Below are 21,021 nucleotides of genomic sequence, written 5' to 3' on the forward strand. Positions count from 1 at the left end.
GAGACTGAGTTCTTCCCATTCTCGACCGCCTACCAAGCAAAAATCCTTGACAGTACCGGGAATCCCCATATAGCCGTCAGACACACTGACCACTGAGCTGTACATTAGAAGGGCACTAAATCTGTAGACTGTAAGACTTACCTAAAAGACACATATCCGCACCATCCTCACGTAGACAAATGTTGTAGGCATCTTTGCCGTGGCCAAGTTTTATCACTTCTTCCCAATGTTTGAATCTAATCCATTCCGCCTCCATTTGTCCTGACCCCCGTATTCTTTACCAGCTGACAAGGATCGTACACCATCATAAACACATGAGATAGCTTTGCCAGTCTTGTCACAATTAAAATAGAATTCAGACATCATTGTATCCCTAATTCTTGAGAACCCTGACTGCTTGTGTCACCACGTCCCATCTTTCTTACTTCTCCACATAGACCATAGCTTTCCGTAACGTTATTTCTATCCCCTTTTCCATCCAGAACATGAAACCATTCCTATTAACTTTAACCTACCCTAGTCCTTTCACTCCAAATAAATGCTCAAACCAATACCTTCCTTACGTAACTACAATTATACACGCCTCCTACCGCTCTACTATTGATTCTTATCAGTACTCTTCCAACATCCTTTCTCGTATATCTTGCCCACTCCCATCTGCTTCCAATCTCACTCCTGGGAAATGTTACTGGGAGTCGTCACGACCATTATTGTTACAAGTCTGAAGACCACATTCACCATGCCATCAAGATTGATATTATCTTTTTTCCTCCTTATGAATGTTTCTATGTACTTAATTACTTTAATGAAAGGCTGAAGAGCCCCAGTATAGTAACAGTAGCCCGCCCGCCAGGAATATAACTAACAAATAAATAAAACAGTCTTCGCACGGACTAAAAAGATAATTATTAAAGTACCTCGAAATTAAAAACACGCACACACACACATACACAAAATACACTGCTGTCCCAGACGCATTAAGCAACTTCTATTTGCTACTGCCAGCGCCTGCCAAAGTCTGCGCACATACAACAGCTCACAGGACCAACGATGTTTACATTCCGATGAGGAGAGCTCTAAGCAGTTTCAGTCAGCTATGAGTTTTTAGTCATCCCGTTCGCACGATACGAACTGGAACTCATTAGGCAGGTGCAGTTGATTGAGAATACATCATTGTTGTTTGTACAGGATAGCGGAACGCCATACAGTCATGAGTCTTTTCAATGTTTATGGGTAGAAGCTGGGAGGGTAGGCGCTTGTTGTATATTGATACAAAGGTGAAGCAGACGTAGTGTTGCATCGATTTAGCTTTTTCCCCTTATTGTTATTTTAATTCTAGTAGGTGGGTGACCGGTAGAGGATATTGTTGTACTCTCTTTAGGAGCTTTTATGTCGTCTCGTTGTCTCTGTAGAGCTGGACCATGGGTGGCCGGAATCCTCGTTCTATAACACCAACTGCACGCAGTTAATAACTGAGTTCTTTATTCATAAGTAAAGAACTGCTTAAAGTTCCATGTACTGAGCTACAAGCTCTCTTCTGTATAGTACACGTAGCCTCAATGCTGCTGAAGAAGTCCGCTATGTGCTGCCTGTCTCTGTGCTAGAGCCTAAGTCTGCGGCTCCGTCTCGGTGATAACCTGGAACTCCACGGCGTACAGGCTCCAACTAACTGGCTAACTAACTAGAACGAACTAACTCACCAACTGGGCGTAACAGGCTCGAACTAACCAACTAACCGGCCCAACGGTCCGTGGTGGCGATCCTAAATACTGGCGGCTGGCTGCATGTTTCCAGCGAATCTTGTCGTTGGCCTCTATAGATTCTCTCGTAACCTCTATGCTGCATGATGTGTTGGCGCCAGTGTACGCCAGCACACCTACACCACTCTTCACCTGTAGTGTTACATTGTTTACAGATGAGGCACCATATAAAACATTTAAGAAGATAATTTGATTCCGAAACCAAACGCATGTGACAGCTGAAGGCATATCAATATTTGAAGGGAACTTATTTGAGAGTTAACGATGCATAGATGTTATAATGATGCTGCTGCAATGGTATAACGATGATGCTAGTGGTGTATAAAGCTGTAGCTTTTTCCATTAATAACTTTCATTCTGTACCCCTAAATTTAGAGCAGACTGTTCGGGACTGATCCAGATACCAAGCCAGCTGGTAGTAGGCCAGAGGAAATCCTAGTTGGGAATATTTTGTAGGGGATTTCCAGTTCTGTCATTTGTCTTTCTACCAAAGAAAACCTCCCAAAAATCTTGGTCAGAACTGGGAATTGAGCCCAATTTTATTTTTCGGAAAATATGTTCCATCGAAAAATAACGAGGCTTAGTATCAGTCTGTAAGCTATTCGTGAATGTGTAACAGAGTGAAGTCGATTATTTAGTCCACGTCTTCAGTGTTCCTATGTCGATGCGTGCTACAAGACTGATGGATCAGTATCCCTCCAGTGGTCATTCGCCTAATTATTGTGTCAGTGTGTTCCAGAGATGCTGTGCTCAAGCTAGCTTGACGGACAGTCCATCCTTGTTGCCGACCCTGAACACGATGTTGCGGTTTGCAGGGGAGTCGACGGTGCGCTGGTGGTGGTCGGGGCGGCTGGTGGCGGACTCCGGGAACCCGTCGCTGGAGTCCCCGCCGCGCATGCGCATGTGGCCCAACCACACGCTGCAGGTGGAGCGGCTGACGGCGGACGACACGGGCGAGTACACGTGCGAGGTGGTGCGGCCGCACCCCTGGGGGCCCGTGCGCCAGCAGCACGCCATAGAGGTCCTCTGTGAGTAGACCACCAGCGCCCTGCTGTGCGCGAACCCACTTACACAGCGTTGATGTGACTCGCAACTCTCTAGTTTAACTTCAGCGTTTCACAGTAACAACACAAACCTGAATGAGCAGGTGTACTTGGAGTCATACAGCCACTGGCAGGTTGCATTTCATATCAAAATACCCTCTTTACACCTTCACACACATCCAGTTCACTACACACACCAATCAAAACCTTCTGTTCAAAATGGCTCTGAGCACTATGGGACTTAACTTCTGTGGTCATCAGTCCCCTAGAACTTGGAACTACTTAAACCTAACTAACCTAAGGACATCACACACACATCCATGCCCGTGGCAGGATTCGAACCTGCGACCGTGGCGGTCACGCGGTTCCAGACTGAAGCGCCTTTAACCGCACGGCCACACCGGCCGGCTAAAACCTTCTGTGTGAAGCCAGAGGATACGTAGGAGGATATGTAGGAACAGCCATAATGTGTGAATATTATGGACTTAGTTTGTCAATGAGACACTCGAAATACCTGAGTGAGTTGGAATGGGGCATGTTTGCAAAAAAATGGTTCAAATGGCTCTGAGCACTATGGGACTTAACTTCTAAGGTCATCAGTTCCCTAGAACTGAGAACTACTTAAACCTAACTAACCTAAGGACATCACACACATCCATGCCCGAGGCAGGATTCGAACCTGCGACCGTAGCGGTCGCGCGGTTCCAGACTGTAGCGCCTTTAACCGCTTGGCCACCACGGCCGGCGCATGTTTGCAGGGATCCACATGTTCCTTAGGGGGATTTCACGAGAGCTGCGTGTCCACAGACTCGCTGTTAGTGGTCACATTGTAAAATGGTAACGTCAGTGGTGCACTGAACCAAATCACCACCGTAAAGAAGTTAACTCTAACGCGTACTGTACGGATCTGTGAACAGACGTCGTTGTCAGATACTGCAGTAAAGGAGGGATCCCTCAAGAGGCGACAGGACTCGGTTTTCACGGTCATGCTGTTGACGAAGTGGTGGCAGTCTGTACAGCGTAAAAGAATAACTGAACTGAAAATTGTTTGTACCGGGTCACACATCCAGTACACTACACACACCAATCAAAATCTTCTGTGTGAAGCCAGACTATGCACCAGAGGAAATTAATTACCTGGTGTAAAATATTGTGGTCCATTAATGGAATTAATGTAAAAAAATCTTTCCCGGAACACTGTGAATTTCGCTGCGATTGTGTCGCAACTCGTGTAACTGAATAAGTTCTATCTCGGTCAGGTGACGTGGTATGTGGCTTCTTTTGGCACCTGGTTTATAAAATCCACTTTTTCATCCATGTACTACCGGAAGGTATTTTGATTCGTCAAATTGTTACTAAGATGGCTCTAACGGTCTTTCACGTCTACATTCGGCAATTAGACTCAATAAAGTTATATTTTAATGTCTTTATGCACTGCTAGGAAGCACTGACGGTTTGTGTACGTTTCATCGTGTTAGGTACCCGATTTTAGTGACAGTGAAATGGGTACGGTTGCCGGATAGAAGAGAAATGAGAAGAAAAAGACTGTAAGGTGCATGTTTTGAAACTTTCTTATTCCTTCCTCATTGGCGGACATAATGTGGTTGTTTAAATTTTGAAACAGCTATGTTTCTGTCATTTGGTTTATGTTGAACTGGAAATATGCGGAGGAATGCTTCTGGGATTTGACCAAACTTCCAAACTTACAGGTGTAACACACGCGGAACTACTCTTCTACAAGGTGGTGGTACGCCGAAAACTGTACTTGCCTGTTGCAGCACCGTCGCGACGGGGGGCGGGAGGGGAAGGGGGGGTGCAAAAACCCCTGGGGCCCAAGCTTCAGGTGGGAACGGGTGGGGGGGGGGGGGGGGGGGGAGGCGGAAGACTGTGTCATGGGTTCACATCCTCCAGGGAGCTCAGCTCATATCAGACTGCTACTGTAGAATAAATTTAATATAATACAATAAATAAAAGAACATTACTCCATCACCAGCATAGTCAATCTAGCTCATACTTTCCAGTTTAATTCTTCGTTTTTATGATTCTTACAGGCTAGTTGCATCCAATTCTATTTCGTGTTTAATCTTGAATGCACAACATTTTCTTCAGAATCGTGCGCTAAAACCATCTTGTGATGGAGTCGAAAATACGATTTCTTTAAATTTTGTTGGAAATCCTACCAAAAAAGTTTCCCAACAAATATAGATGACAACAGCTACGAAAAGTTATAATGTGGTAGGGTTGCCAACAACGTTCAAAGATAAGGTAATTTTGGGTCCATCACAAGGTAATTTTACAGGGAATATGCAGAAAATATTTTACTTTCAAATGTAAACATGTAATAGAATATATCTATTTGTATATAGTTGTCCTCGAAGAATCGTAGAAGTGAAGAAATGAAATGACATGAAAGAGGTGCATTGGCCATGTTGGTGCTCGGAAGTGAAGAAGTAAAATGCTCTTCCTTTGTTCACCTGTAGAATAGCTGACTGACATGGGAACTCTCATGTTTCTTGATGTGATATTCATTCTTGGTCAAAGAGGCTTGGCCTTCAGAGTTTCATCTCAGAAAATTGGAGATCCCAGTAATGGGAATTTCCTCGGAATATTAAAGCTCTTGACTCACTACAACCCAGTTCTTGCAAAATACATTAACAAGGTCAGAGACGGACAAGAAACTAGAAAGCGTTTATAAGCGCGTCATCTGGAATACTCAAAATGCATTTATTTCTAATTGTGCCCATCATGTCGGAACAAAGAGAAAACGAGAAATATTATTGAATAATTGTTGAGGAAACTCTTGAATCGAATCATGTTGAAGAGACAACATCCATCGTGCGTCATATTTACTTCAATGCGAAAATTGCCAAATGTGCAATAAATGAACGGTCTTTGGAATTAATAGGTTGCAAACAGAGAAGAGGAGTTGCTATTCCACACTTAATTCGATCAATACTTGCGAAACACTAAATTCTTGTCAGTGAATGGCGCGGACTAGGTTATGATAACGGAAGTAATATGGCAGGGTCTTAAAGGAGCTCAGACAAATTTTCTTCAATGATGTTCTGCAAAATCTTCGTTGTTACTTGTCAGATACTTACATGCGGCTGACAGTTGTCATGAAGCACATACTTTTGTGAGTAATTCTTTACAACCTGTTAAGTTGCAGTCCACAACGACGGGAAATTCTGATACTGTGTTGTAAGCTCTTTTTATTCCATATCTGATGCCCGTCTGTGTGCTCTAGTTGACACTGTAAGACTAATAGTAGCTCACTTGAATGAGACTGCCGTTGCCCTTGAAACTCTCAGTAAGGTATATTTGTCAGCTGAAACACGTTCTGTGGTGCAGGTTGTTTTGGGTTATGTGAGATCTTTCAAGTGTTTAACTATGGTATCAATCTGGCTGAAGTTGTTGGTACCAATTTGCTGCAGAAGCAAATTACTAGATGCTCGAAATACTGCCATTCATGTCGAGACGAGACACTTTGAGAACTTACTAAATATCTTAAAATATATTCGCGTAAATTGGGACACCGTTTTCCCGGAATCTAAAATTGTCAGAGCACTTGATATCGATACTGAATTTCTGGAGCTAAGCACCATGAGCAGGAAATCATTCCATTACGATACCATGTACGGAGTGACAGATATAATTCAGAAGGTTTATTCTAGATAAATGTTTTTATGTCATAACCGACATTCTAGCGTCTAACTTGAAAACACGATATGAAACAGTGAAAATTTTGGATGAAATTTTTGATTTTACGGAAATACTCAAAAATGACTGACGATCAGGTCGTTGGGCATGCAAGTTATTTATCAATGAATGCCATAATGATGCCACAACTGATTTAGAAGGAGAAATTAAATATTTGAAAATTATTCACACTTCAAACATCTAATACATTACTTTGGAACCATTGCACCTCTTGAAAAATATGCACGCGCTTTTACACTCTCACAGTGATTGTAGCTGAGGCAGGAAGGTCATTCAGCACTCTGGCTTGTGTTAAAAACTGTCTCAGATCAGGTAAGCATTAACGACATCACACAGATTTGGGGACCGTGGCAGCAGAATATAATTTGGCAAGACGACTAGATTTTCATGTTGTGATTCTAACCTTTGTTAAACGAAAGCGCCATTGACAGTGCTACAGACAAATACATTATAATGTGCTACCCATTGCACGATTCATGACGGTTTACATGTGAGGGCGCTGCTGTCTAGTTATTGAAATGCGTGGGCACGCCAGGGAACGAGTAAAGACAAAACACTCCATATCGTGGCGTTAGTGGTACCAGACATTTCGTCAATGTACAAATCAGTAGCGTATAATAAGTAGCCTTTTGTATTAAAATGAAGTGAAAGTAAGCAGAATCAAATTAAAAAATAACATTAAATGTAGCGTAATAATTCATTGCTGAGCAGCATCTGAAGTGGAACATCCCTTAGCTATGGTAGTCTTCGGTTGCTAGTAACTGTCTTGAACACTACTTTTTAAGCGAACATTTAGTACTATCCTTTCAGTCTCCTACTTCATGAAAGCGTCATGGCGCTGATAATTTTTCTTCATCTATTTCACCTCTGCACACTCATGCATGATTCATCCAACTGGTGTGTAAATTATTTCAAAGCTGCAGTGGGAAATTGGAGCTAGAGTTACAACTATTTTTTGTTTTATTACATTTCAAATGATTTTGACTGTCGTAGAACATTACATAAGGCATATTAGCAATGCGTCGATTTGAACTTGTACTGGGATGAAGAAAACTGTATATTTTAAAAAAAGGTTGGGAGGGCTTCATTGAAAAACGGGTGTGAAATTCAGAACACCGTCTTACCTATGGCACATCACAGAAGTATGCTACAAACTTTTTCCTTTCTATGAAATGGTTATAATTAAGTATAATGAAAATTGCCAATATATTTATAAATGTTACTTAAATTAATTAATTTGATTAAATACCGCAATATATTCCAATTCTGATAGAAAATTTGTGTGAAAATTAAAAATGTAAATTCAGAACATGTGTTCGGGGAAAAAATTACCTTCTGGTGGCAGGAACTTGAGCTTTTAAAGTCAGCTGTGTAAGTAGGAAACCTGTCTTTCTGCAATTTCGTAGAAATAGTGTGTTATGTATTTTAATATCCGAAACTTATAATAGCAAACTAATCTCAGTAGTTCAAAATTTCCGAGGTAAAAAAAACAGCTGAAACAAAAGCATGTAAAATCTAAAAGATAAAAACAGGCTTTGTATCGAAAACGAAGAACTTGCAGACGATGTGTTGTTCAAAAGTAATATTTATGTTCTTTTGTCCTCTGTGACAGAAAAGTAGGAAGAATTATTCTGATACACCTGTAACTATACAAACTTCGCGCTGTGTGTTGGAACACTTTGAGTGATTTCCTTGGGGGAATCTACTTTCTAAATACAATACAGTAACATGCCACGGCCTGTATAATTTCCTCGAACGTTTACAGGCTTTTTGATACAGGATGACACTGCATACAACATGCAACCGTTCTGTCAACAGTGGCTCGAGGATTCACATTTTACACTAACAAACACGCTGATTCAACCTATTGCACCTTGAACAACAGTTAGTTCACTCGAATTCCTCCGGCAATATCTCCTGCAATGTATGATACCATAGTATCTGCATTTGTGAACATATGTTTAGCGTATAATAACAAATTACGTTTATTCTATATTTCATTCCAACTAGTATATTTTGTGTATCTCCAATATTCCCCTAATTGTGTTGTATTTGAATCTGTCCAGGCCTTCTTTAAAACAACAACAAAATTGGTGGCTCAATCACACAATCTGCGCCGAGGCCGGTCCTGGCTCTCAGCAGCGTTGGTTAAAACAACAAAACTATAAACTGTGCCACGAATTTACCTATTTTATTTGCGATAAAAATCTCCATTACATACTGAGTAATGAAACATGTTTATAAAAGCCAAATACTTATGCATAATAAATAAAGCTTAACACATACATCTGAAAGTACGTAACTGTCAACGTTCTTTCTACTTGACTGAACATATTGCCTCTGATTTTCAGTAAGCGTAATTAACCAGAGTGAATGGCGTTTGCTGATTTGGATACACTATGTGCTATCTGGTCCAAAGGCTCACTGAAGTGTCGTTATTAGTAAATCGTTATTAGTAAGTGCTTAACCTTTTACCACTAGGCCCACTCGCCTCGAGACAGCCAATCATACCGACCGCGGGCGCTCCGACCGCGCTCCTGATCAACGTTCCGAGCGCAGCGGCGAGCGGGGCTGAGGGGTGAGGCTGCAGCCGGACGGCGCTACAACAAGGCACTTTTCCAAAAATAGAAAAAGCGGGAAATCCACATCATTCAACGCTGAATAGGAATTGCTTTACTTTTCATGTCGTCTGAAGGACAAGCAACGTTCTTAATACACCATCGCAATATTGTGAGCTGGAAAACAATCACTGGAAGATTATTGCGACACCAGTCGCAAAGACGATATGATACACTTGTCTTCTGATGAATGAGAGTAAATGCTGGGTGAACTTAGAGCGGCTATTAGGGGAGTGCAAACAGGACAGTGACAGAAAGGGACGAGATTTTTTATGGTCGATATCACAAATTATTTGACATTTTTAAGTCTCTTAAAGCAATTGGATTATCTTTTGTTAACAGATATAGCGGACGAGATTAATGCTATCAACCGAAAATTAATCCTAGGAAAAAGTCAATTTCAATTTGATGACAGGAAGCATTTCCCAGAACTGAAGGCAGTCCTTTGTGAACCAGAAACTACCGACTACGTTTCAATAATTCAAACACTTCATCATTAGAGCTCAAAGAGATTCGAAGACTTTGCACTTTGAAGACTGATTTCAGGTTATTTCTTAGGATCATTCTCACTTCTGGCTGCTGATGTCCCTCATTACCTCCAACTTCAGCTGACAGACGTATAGTGTACCTGGATGCATGATTTGTTTGTCCATTCAAGGAATTGAAACACTCTTAAAAAATGTTATTTCATGGGGAATATTCTTGACTGTAAAGACAAGCTACTAAAGTTATTTCAATATCTGGTTCAACATTTGTGTGCGAACGGTTCTTCCTTTACGAAATTGACGAAGTCCTGCCAACATTTGGGCTTAAAAGATTTTTACATGTGTAACTCAATGTGTTTCACTGTACCAAGAGCCGTAGTTCCAGATATATTATATTGTCGCAAATGAAGCCAAGTAGCGCAGTTGCGGTGGGTAGTGCTCATGATACTAGATTGTTGCATGGAGGGTCGTGAGTCCAAAACTCACATGAACTGAAAAATTTTAATTTCTATCTTCGGTTCGATTACATTCTAGAAGTATCCACAATTGGCAAGAATCATTGTACTGGAATGTTCTGTAGCTGTATATATACCGTACGTGTTCTCGCCGGAGGCAGTTCGCTCCGCGCTCTTGTATGTGCAAGTGCTGAATAAACCTTCGCTAAGTGAAATTAGTGTTAGTCATTCAAAGACTTACTCCTTCCTCTACGTGACATTATTCTGGTGGAGGCGCTGGGTATTGGAACTTGTGATACCATACATTATCGACGACACATTGTTCTCATCAGGCCACGACAGAGCAGCCATTTACGTGGCAAGAAACCTGATTTCGAACCATATTCAACAGATCGCAATCTATCGGAGACAGAAAAAGAAGAGGACCACCGATGACAGAAACTGTGTGCCACCACATGAGACAGTCTTCCGGGTTCTCTGGTGACGATAGCCAAGATCCAAACAAGTGGCTGAAGGTACATGAGCGTACAGACAAATTTAACAAATGGGATGACACCGCGTGTTTGGCTAACGTATTTTTCTACTTCAAGAGCACTGCCAGGCAATGGTATGAGAACAACGAGAAGAAGTTCACAAGCTGGGAAGTACTCCAGGCTGAACAGCCCAAGTATTTCGGCGACACACAACGACAGAAGTGCAAGGCTGAAGATAAATTAAAGTGCAGGGCACAGCGTCCAGAAGAAACGACAGCATCCTACATTCAAGACGTCTTGGAGTTGTGTAGAATAGTGGACCCTAGAAGGAAGTAGGAAGATAAGGTTGCACATCTCATGAAGGGTGTTGCTGAGGACATGTATCAAGACCTACTCCTGAAGGAGGTTTCGACAGCAGACGACTTCATAAAATGGTGCCAGTATATCGAGACAATGCATCGAAAAATAATTACACGCAAGAGGTTTTAACGGCTTCCAAACGTCCTATCGATGTCTGTAATGGAGGAAGTAACTCATTTCACAAGTGTTCTTCGTCATATATCGAGAGAGGAAGTTCAGAAGGCACTTGGATTGCACGGCGAGCAGAAAACCGGTACACTTCAAGAGGTCATAAGGCAGGAAGTGGAACAGACATTGAACCGAATCTCTCGTCCTTCGTTTCCCTTTCAAACGGCAAAAAAGTCGAGACCCAGGCGAAGTTATGTTCCTACAATGCCGCATGAGGAACCTGTTTGGGCACCAAGGAAGACTGACGTCTGGAGGACCAAGGATAACTAACTTGTATGTTTCCACTGCGGACAACCGGTACGTGTGGTGCGGTATTGTCGAGAAAGGCGGCGGATATTTGATGACCCCCGCGCCAGAAGACAACAGACCCATCTTAGCCGACACCAACTCCGGGACGACGAAGATTAACAAGAAGATGTGGGTGCAGGACGACATATGTCACCATCGCCGCAAGCTAGCCGCTGGAGAGGACGCTCCCCAACACGCCGATCAAGATCTTCATCGCCGTTTAGAAGCTCCAGCCGATCACCTAACCGCCGCAGCCTGGAAAACTAAAGGGTGCGTGCGACCTTCCTTGGAGGTGAGGCCGCCGAAGAGAAAAATCCTCCGCCGTCGATCACTACAAAAATGATAGGAAACTACGTCGATATCCTCATGGATGGACGACCAGCCCAAGCTCTTGTGGACTCTGGAGAATCATATTCAGTCATTTCGGAGAAGTACCATCGCCAATTGCAGAAAACCGTATTCCTCAACAACAAAACATCACTGCTGAAGGTGGCTAATGGTTAATACGTAAAACATACAGAAAGATGTGCCATTCGGGTGGGTATAAGTGGCCATAAACAGCCCATAGAATTCATCGTCTTACAAGAGTGTAGGCATGAAGTCGTTCTCGGATGAGACTTTTTGAAAGCTTCTCAAGCAATTATAGACTGTGATCGCTCAAAGATTATGCTAGACGAGATGAGATATTATGGACAGGAAGATGCGCATCCGCGTGTGTGGAGACCGTGTGTGCTGGATGAAGTGATCATTCCTGCAGTCAGCGCTAGAAAGGTAGCTGTCATGTGTCATGCCATGCATCAAACCATGGATCATGTAGTGGAATGTAAGAGCAGCATACTACTGAAGAATAACTAGGTCATCCCAGCCTCTGTCGTCTCATTTAAGAACGGATTCGGTGAAATGTGGATAATTAACTGTCGCCGGGAACCGCAGATCCTTCCAAGACGCATGTGCGTAGCAAATGCTGAGCCGTTAATTGCAGAACAGCTGAACGTCATAGAAACGTCCCATGCCGAGTCTGTAGGCAAAATTAGCGCTACCACTACGAGACAAGATATTCGAGCTCGACAATCACCAGATCTTACTAAGGAACAACAGAATATGCTACCTACCATTCTTCAAGAGTTCTCTGAATGCTTCAATCCACAAGTGAAGAGCAAATTAGACAAATCGACGGTGAAGCACCGGATTAAACTGGTGACCATCAAACAATAAGCCAGAGAGCATACCGAGTGTCAGCAATGGAACGTCGAATAATTTGCGACGAGGTAGAGAAAATAATGAAGAATGACCTCATTCAGCCTTCGCAGAGCCTATGGTCGTCACCAGTGGTCCTCGTCAGGGAGAAGGATACCGTTTGTTTTGTGTAATGCACCAGCAACTTTTTGAACGAATGATGAATAATCTTCTAAGGCACCTGAAGTAGAAGCTGTATCTTTGTTATTTAGATGATACTATAGTGTTCTCAGAGACATTTGATCAACACATGAAAAGACTGAGGGCCGTTCTTAAGTGTCTCCAACAAGCCGGACTGAAACTTAATCCAAGAAAGTGTCTCTTTGGAGCAAAAGAAATCAAAATACTTGGGCACCTTGTGTCAAACGAAGGTGTGCGGCCAGACCCAGAAAAGGTGAGAGCTATAACGGAATTTCCTATTCCTAAAAGTATTAGAGATATGAGAAGCTTCCTCGGATTGTGTTCTTATTACTTATCAAAGACTTTTGTATCAAAGCCAGGCCACTCCAAGAGTTGTTAAAAGCCGATGCTAAATTTATCTGGCGCGGTACTCAACAAGATTCTTTCAATGTGCTGAGAAAAGCTCTGACGACTGACCCTGTACTTGGTCTGTATGGTGAGAGAGCACCTACAGAACTACACACAGGTGCCAGTGGGTATGGGATCGGTGCTGTTCTGGTGCAAATTTCGGATGGAATAGAAAAGGCTATAGCCTATGCTTCTAGGACACCTGCAAAGGCCGAGAGAAATTACTCAACTACAGAAAGAGAATGTCTTGCTGTGATCTGGGCCATGTGCAAATTTTGACATTATCTCTATGGAAGGCCATTCACAGTTGTTACAGACCATCATTCATTTTGTTGGTTGATGTTGGTTGACAGGTCTTAAGGATCCAACAGAACGACTCGCCAGGTGGGCGCTACGTCTTCAAGAGTATGACATTACCATAGTGTACAAAAGTGGAAGAAAACACCAAGATGCCGACTGTCTCTCAAGAAATCCTGTGCAAGACCATCAAGACTTTGATGAAGATAGTGACTGTCTCGCTGCACTCCAGGATCTCTCTGCTGAGCAGAAGAAGGACGCCAAGATATCTCAAATTATGCTTGCTTTAAATCGGTCAGAGGATGTGAAAGGACAATTTAAGGTAGTTAATGGATAACTTTGCAAGAAAAACAATGATCCGTTTGGAAAGATGTGGCTACCAGTGATTCCTAAACACATGCGCTCAGATGTTCTACAGAAATTCCATGACACACCTGAGGCCGGACATTTAGGATTTATTAAGACGTACGATAGGATCCGCAAGAGATTTTTCTGGCCAGGTTTATTTAGCAGTGTACGTCACTATGTGTCGCACTGTCGAGAGCGCCAGAGGAGAAAGGCAGTCCACAGAAACCACCTGGCCGACTCATACCAATTCCACCAGCCGAAACGCCTTTCCAGCGTGTTGGGATTGACCTCCTCGGACGATTTCCAACGTCTTCTAGTGGCAACAGATGGATTATTGTTTGCACTGATTATCTGACACGCTATGCCATTACAAAGGCCGCGAAAACAGCCGAAGTATTCGAGCTAGCCAAATTCATCGTAGAAGACATTGTATTAAAACACGGTGCCCCAAGGTCGTTAATTACGGATCGAGGGAAAGTTTTTAAATGGAATCTTGTGACCGAGATAAACCGTCGGTGCAACATTACTCATCACATGACGACTGTCTACCATCCGCAAACTAACAGGCTTACTGAACGCCATAATAAGACCTTAGTTGACATGCTATCAATGTTCGTCAATGTTTAACAGAGGAACTGGGTTGAGGTGCTACCTTTCGTGACGTTTGCCTACAACACCGCCAAACAAGACAGCACAGTATTTACGCCATTTTTTCTGGTGCATGGGCGTGAGGCGACGACGACGATGGGAACTGTGTTTCCATTACATCCTGATGACATGGACGACGACTTCATCGGCCAACTGTTAACCAGAACTGAGAAAGCTCGGCAATTAGCTCGACTCCGCACCCTGCAGGCTCAAGAAAACGATCGCCGAAGGTATGAAGCGAGCCACCGCCCTGTTGTCTATCAGCCTGGTGACCTCGTCTGGATCTTCACTCCTGTTCGGAAGGTTGGCCTCTCTGAGAAGCTCCTCTGGCGCTACTTTGGACCTTATAAGGTTGTAAGACAGTTGTCTGATGTTGCTTATCAAGTTGAAGATTTCGACCCCGACACAAGACGACGAAAGATCAAAGATACGGTCCACGTCCTTCGAATGAAGCCCCATAAGGATCCTGCAACGCAGGGTAAATTCGAAACCACAGCGACAGGCAACAAGCAGAAGGGCAACGAAGAACGTAGCGGCAAGGGAAGTTCTAAGAAGATCACCGCCAGGGCGAACGTCAGTCATCGGGAGTCGGAGTATGCAGGACCGATGACTCGTTCCCGGACTAGGAGGACGTAACACCGAGACGCTCTTCTCTTAAGGGGGGAGCAATGTCGCAGATAAAGCCGAGTAGCGCAGTCGCTGTAGTGTAGTGGTCGTGGTACTAGATTGTCGCATGGAGGGTCTCTGTCTTTTTCTACTGTACTGAATCCACCTTTTTCCACTGTTGTCTTCCCTTTTTTGGATAGAGACCATAATGGTACATCCAATAATCGTCCATGGTGATGAGGTGGCCAAAGTAGTAGCCTGGATTGGCCTGACATAGCTGCAACAGATCTGCTGATCCCTCAGCCCTACGTGATTTCTGAGTGGGCGTGAGCAGGCGCGGGTCCCAGCGGGCTGCAACGTGTGTCACATTCAAAATGTCGTGTAACGCGTTCACAATTGGTCCATAACATTTCAATTTTTTCACCGTAGCCTCGATTGCGACACCCGATTTCGAGCACCAGGGTTTCCAACTTCTTTTTCAATTTCCGGTGCCTCACAGAGACATATTGAGGAGACAAAAGTCGTGGTATACTTCTTAATATCGTGTCGGTGTCGGACCTCCTATTGCTTGGAGCAGTGCAGCATCTCGACGTGGCACGGACTCAACAAGTCGTTGTAAGTCCCTTGCAGAAATACTGAGCCATGTTCCTCTACAGCCGTCCGTAACTGCGAAAGTGATTTCGTGTGAGAAGTGACCTCTCGATTATCTTCCATAAATGTTCACTCGGTGGCCAGATCATTCTCTCGAACTGTCCAGAATGTTCTTCAAACCAATGGCGGGTAGCTGTGGCCTGGTGACATAGCGCATTGTCATCCACAAGAATTCCATCGTTATCTGGGAACATGAAGTCCATGAATGGCTGCAAACAGTCTCCAAGTAGCCGGACATAACAATTTCCAGTCAATGATTGATTCAGTTGAACTAGAGGTTCCAGACCATTCCATGCAAACACAGCCCATGCCATTGTGGAGCCAACGGCCAGCTTGCACAGTGCCTTCTTGACAGCTTGGGTCCATAGCTTCGAGGGATCTATGTTACACTCGAACCCTACCATCAGCTCATACCAATTGAAATAGGGATTCATCTGACTAGGCCACGACTTTGCAGTCGTCTACGTTCCAACCGATATGGTCACGAGCCCAGGAGCTGCGCTGTAGCAAAGGCACTCGCGTCGCTAGTCTCTTGCCACAGCTCATTAACGCCAGACTTTTCCGCACTGTCCTAACTTATAGATCGGCGTACGTAACATATTGATTTCTGCGGTTATTTCATTCAGTGTTGCTTGTCTGTTAGCACACACAAATCTAAGCAAACGCCGGTTCTCTCAGTCGTTAAGTGATGGCCGTCGGCCACTGCGTTGTCCGTGATGAGAGGTAATGAATTTCCGAAACTGAATGTCCCATGCGAATAATTCTAACTACCATTCCGCGTTCAAAGTCCGTTAATTCCCGTCGTGCTGCCACAATCGCGTCGGAAACCTTTTGACATGGATCACTTGAGTACAAATGACAGCTCCGCCAATGCACTGCCCTTCAGTACCTCGTGTACGCAATACTTCCACCAACTGTATATGTGCATATCGCTATCCCATGACTTTTGTCACCCCAGTGTAGTGTAGTATGCCGCTTCTTTGTTAGTCATTCAAACTTATTAACGTTACTGGAAGCGTATGCGCCACACAACCATTACATCATATGATGGGACATTGTTGTAGTGCACTTACTCCAGTTTAGCGTGGATTGTTCATTGTTGTAGTGTTGTTCCACTTTAGATGCAGGAACCGAAATACCGCTCTAGAAGATGACGGTTCAAACCAGCGTCTGGCCATCCAGATTTAAATTTTCCGTGATTTCACTAAATCTCTCCAGGCAAATGTGTCGGTGGTTCCTTTGAAAGGGCACGGTCGATTTTCTTCCCCATCCTTGACACAAACCGAGCTTCTGCTCCATCTCTAATGACCTCGATGTCGACAGGACGTTAAACACCATGTTCCTTCCTGCATTTCGAATTACCACGCAGTAATTTTTTCACGTCCTGTATGGCCACGTTTCTGACAACGTGCAACCCAAGTGCATGAAGAGTTTTCTTAGTCAAAGCCACCTGTAACCACCATGGTGTGGGAATATAAAGGAGCAAAGTTATTTAGCGAATATTCGTTCTACCAGCAAAGCCTCTGCAGCATTTTGTCACTCTGTTTGGCTTCTGTAGCGACGTGTGCAACGATAATGTGGCGCGCGGTTTTGAACGGGTACCAGGCCTGCAGACTTGTAGCGCAAACAACCAAAACCAATTTCCGAGGTGATAAAACTTTATGTGTATTCCTCGAAAGCGCAAGAAGCTCAAAGACGTGCTGACTGTTCGATAACTGTTGTTAATTTAAGAAGTACTTGGATCCATCTCATTCGGCTCCTGGCTTACATCCACAGATCCGCCGTCAGTGACACCGATCCCTGAAGACGGTGCCCTGGAAGTTCGCCTGGGGGACAACGTGAGGATGGAGTGCCAGGCAGAAGGCGTGCCGCAACCCATCGTCACATGGACCTACAACGTACGTCCAACTGTCACGTTTCACCTATTATCTTGCATTCTGTCTTATGACGATTTGTCCTTCTTTTCCTATTCACGAAACGTACAATTGGCTCTCCATAAATGATGGACACATGGGTGCTCGCAGAAATTTATCCATAAGGTGGGGGGGGGGGGGGGGGACCAGAGGAGGACAGGAGGGCAACACACTGAAATAGCCATTGTGGTCAGTTTCGAGATTTGTATGGCCACAAGAACTAAATTTTATAAGTTAAACAAAAATGTTATTACGTCCTAGACAACTGAAGCACATCGACACACTTCTAAAAGTATATGAGAATTCTGTAATGAATAAAAGCTCTGTGCTGCGAATTCCAGGGCTAGGGTCGCCTCCTCTTGCCCCTTTGTAGACACGTATGGATCACATCTTTTTCAAACGCTGATGACCATGAGTAACCAGGTCAGGATTGAAGCTTCAAAGAGGCACTGCCCAATACTCTTAGTTGAACTCTCTTAAGCTATACACATCGATAAGTAGTTTTCACAGTCCATTTACGCAACCAAAAAGCTGACAATAGAATGATGTAATAGCGAAGTGACTGACTATTTTTGATCGTAGCCTGACTTTCAGGAAACATTGCGATTATCTAGAACAGACAATGGCCACTCTTAACAGCTTTATTCAGTGCTTTATGACAAACGGATGGGGTATAGATGCAAACGTGTTCCGTACATCCGGCCTTTTCCTGTGCTGTTTCGTTGGAGAACACGCATTTCAGGAGCTGCAAAATTCTTCTAATTGCTCAAGAGCTGACGTTGCATTAATTCATTTCCGTAGTACGATTAAAATTGACCCGTTTAGACGAACTCATCCTTGCCGACTTATCGAACTCTGAAATTCACTGGGGCTTTTACCGACCTGCAGGAACGAGAACATTTCCAGAGATACCAATGGCACGTCCAAAACTGGCTCTGAGCACTATGGGACTTAACTTCTGAGGTCATCAGTCCCCTAGAACTCAGAACTACTCAAACCTAACTAACCTAAGGACATCACACACATCCATGCCCGAGGCAGGATTCCAACCTGTGACCGAAGCGGTCGCGCGGTTCCAGACTGTAGCGCCTAGAACAGCTCGGCCACTCCAGCCGGCCAAAGGCACGTTCCTTGAGACCATGTTCCTGATGACGTCCAACCAAAGTCCGTGAAGAGTTTTCTTAGGTCAAGGGCGCCTCAGTGCCCGTTTTAGGACACTTGTCCATGTAGGCGTCTTGTCATTTGCCCCCTCTCTATTTTGCACATTTTCATCTGTCAATTATCGCTATTAGCTGTTATAAGCACTATATTCAAATACATTTAGGTGCCCCTAGGCGCACCCCTCAGCTTGGCTCCCCAAGCGGCAGCTAGAAATTGTGAAGTGTCTTGTATAGAAATCTTCCAATTATGGTGCATCTGGCGCTCCTCTCAGCTATGCGCACCAAGCGGCAGCAGCTTGTGTTGCTTGGGCCATGAATCGGCCCAGGGGCGCCTGTGACCACAAATCGTGTGGGAATGTAAGGAGACAGAGCTGCTCAATGAAAATTCGTTGCTCTAGAAAAGACTCTACCAGATAGCTACCACAAGTTTTTGATCAAATGGAATGTATTAAACAGACTGAGTGTTGCAGTTGATCGTACCGAGGATAATTTGTTTATTTGGAGCTATTTCACACAGTGTCCTTGTTGTGTTGAGCAAACGATGGCCCATTTGCAACATTGCTCAGTCTCTCCTTCGCCACACAGTAACATGTTTTCTAGTCATTCGAATCACAGTTGGCCAGAAGCCGATGACATAAGTAAGGGAAAGTATTTTCGTGATAAGATAATTTCGTGATATTTTTTTGTTAACTCACTGCTTGTAGTATCTTGGGACGTCATTGTTGGCAGACCCTGTTGACCTAGATGAACTCTAGTTTTCGTCTTACAACTACACTGACAGAAAAAATCGTTAACTCCAACAAATAATTAATGCAAAGAATGAAATGTCGATGATAAATTTGTCTAGGTGACATATTTAAGTGATTAACATAGTAAGATCACATGTTAACGTAAGCTCAAGATATGCTATTGCAAATGCAAAATGCTGGTACATTAATAATCGGTGGAACCGCCGGAATATTGAATAGAAAGGAAGCGAACGTGCGTGATGTGCCGGCAGTCAATTTGTGGCATGGGGTACCATGCTTGTTGTGCTGGATCGGCCAAAACGAGGACGGTTAATGCTGTTTCAGGATGACGCTCGAGCTGTCGTCTGATGATGTTCCATATGTGTTCGATTGGAGACAGATCTGGTGATAGATCAGGCCAAGGAAACTTGTCGACACTCTGTACAGCACGTTGGATTACAACAGTAGTAGATGGGTGAGCGTTATCCTGTTGAAAAACATCCCCTGGAATGCTGTTCATGAATGGCATCACAAGTCGAACTGCCCTCTGTCGGCAGTGCGCCGCCCTATAAAGCCCGTCTGGCGGATGTATCTGCTGGAACTACTTGCGATCAAGTGCCTGGCAAATCAAAGTAGTTCCTTGGCTAGCTGCGACATCTGGTGAAGCTACTCTGCAGGCTCCGTGTACGGGTAGCAGTCCCTGGCGGCCGTTGGTGGAGACCTGATGTTATGTTGTGTAATGGGCGTCTGTAAATATTTGTGTTGACAACACAAGCGACCTAGGTTTTCCTGGTAAATATACGTCCTGTGATGCAGGCATCCCATGTTGGTTGGACGTGAAGTGGGATGCCGAAGCAGTAGGCGCTACGATGTACAAAGTGGGCGGCCACAGCAGATGTCTGCCCATTACACAATACTACCCTCTCCGACTGTCGGCGGTCTTTGTCGGTCAACAGACGAGGTCGGACTGTACGGTTTTGTGGTGTAGGTGTCCTTTCACGTTTCCACTTCACCGTCACATCGAAAACAGTATGACGCAAGTGACAATCACCTGACCATGTTTGAAGTCCTTGAGTACCAAGCAGCGACCCATTCTGCTCTCTCACATTGTCTAATGACTACTGAGATCGCTGATATGGAGTACCTGGCAGTAGGTAGCAGCACAATGCACGTAATATGAAAAACGTATGTGTCTGAGGGTATCCAGATACTTTTGATCCTATAGTGTATCTGATGCGACTAGGGAGCCCTGGAGAAATAGCTACAAACGAAGACTGCCTGCCATCTATACTAGAATAAATAACATCAGAAACAGGTTCCCTCATGATTTCTGGCTCAAGTAGCCAGCAGGGTACACCTAAGGCCAGAGTGCTACAGAGGGACTGGGCAATCTCTGATCCTGAAACTGATTTTAAACATCCGAATTTGGTTAGTTTATAGCTGCAGGGAACATTTCTATAATAATAATTGTAACAGTATTAATGAGGAGGATTGATAGTAGCAGATGTAGTAGTGATAGAAGTTATAATCTATCTA

The 21,021-nt window shown here is 44.0% G+C and overlaps 1 protein-coding gene across 1 annotated transcript in view; it reads left to right on the top strand.

Annotated features, from left to right (window-relative positions):
- LOC124775765 (limbic system-associated membrane protein-like) overlaps positions 1 to 21,021 on the top strand; it is a 242,770-nt gene that overhangs the window by 174,578 nt on the left and 47,171 nt on the right. The window contains exons 4-5 of the mRNA XM_047250597.1: positions 2,576 to 2,788; positions 17,461 to 17,582. Coding sequence (XP_047106553.1) covers positions 2,576 to 2,788; positions 17,461 to 17,582 — 335 coding nt within the window. The remainder of the gene's footprint in view (positions 1 to 2,575; positions 2,789 to 17,460; positions 17,583 to 21,021) is intronic.

The sequence above is a fragment of the Schistocerca piceifrons genome, chromosome 2 (genome assembly GCF_021461385.2).
Source record: "Schistocerca piceifrons isolate TAMUIC-IGC-003096 chromosome 2, iqSchPice1.1, whole genome shotgun sequence".
Classification (NCBI taxonomy): domain Eukaryota; kingdom Metazoa; phylum Arthropoda; class Insecta; order Orthoptera; family Acrididae; genus Schistocerca; species Schistocerca piceifrons.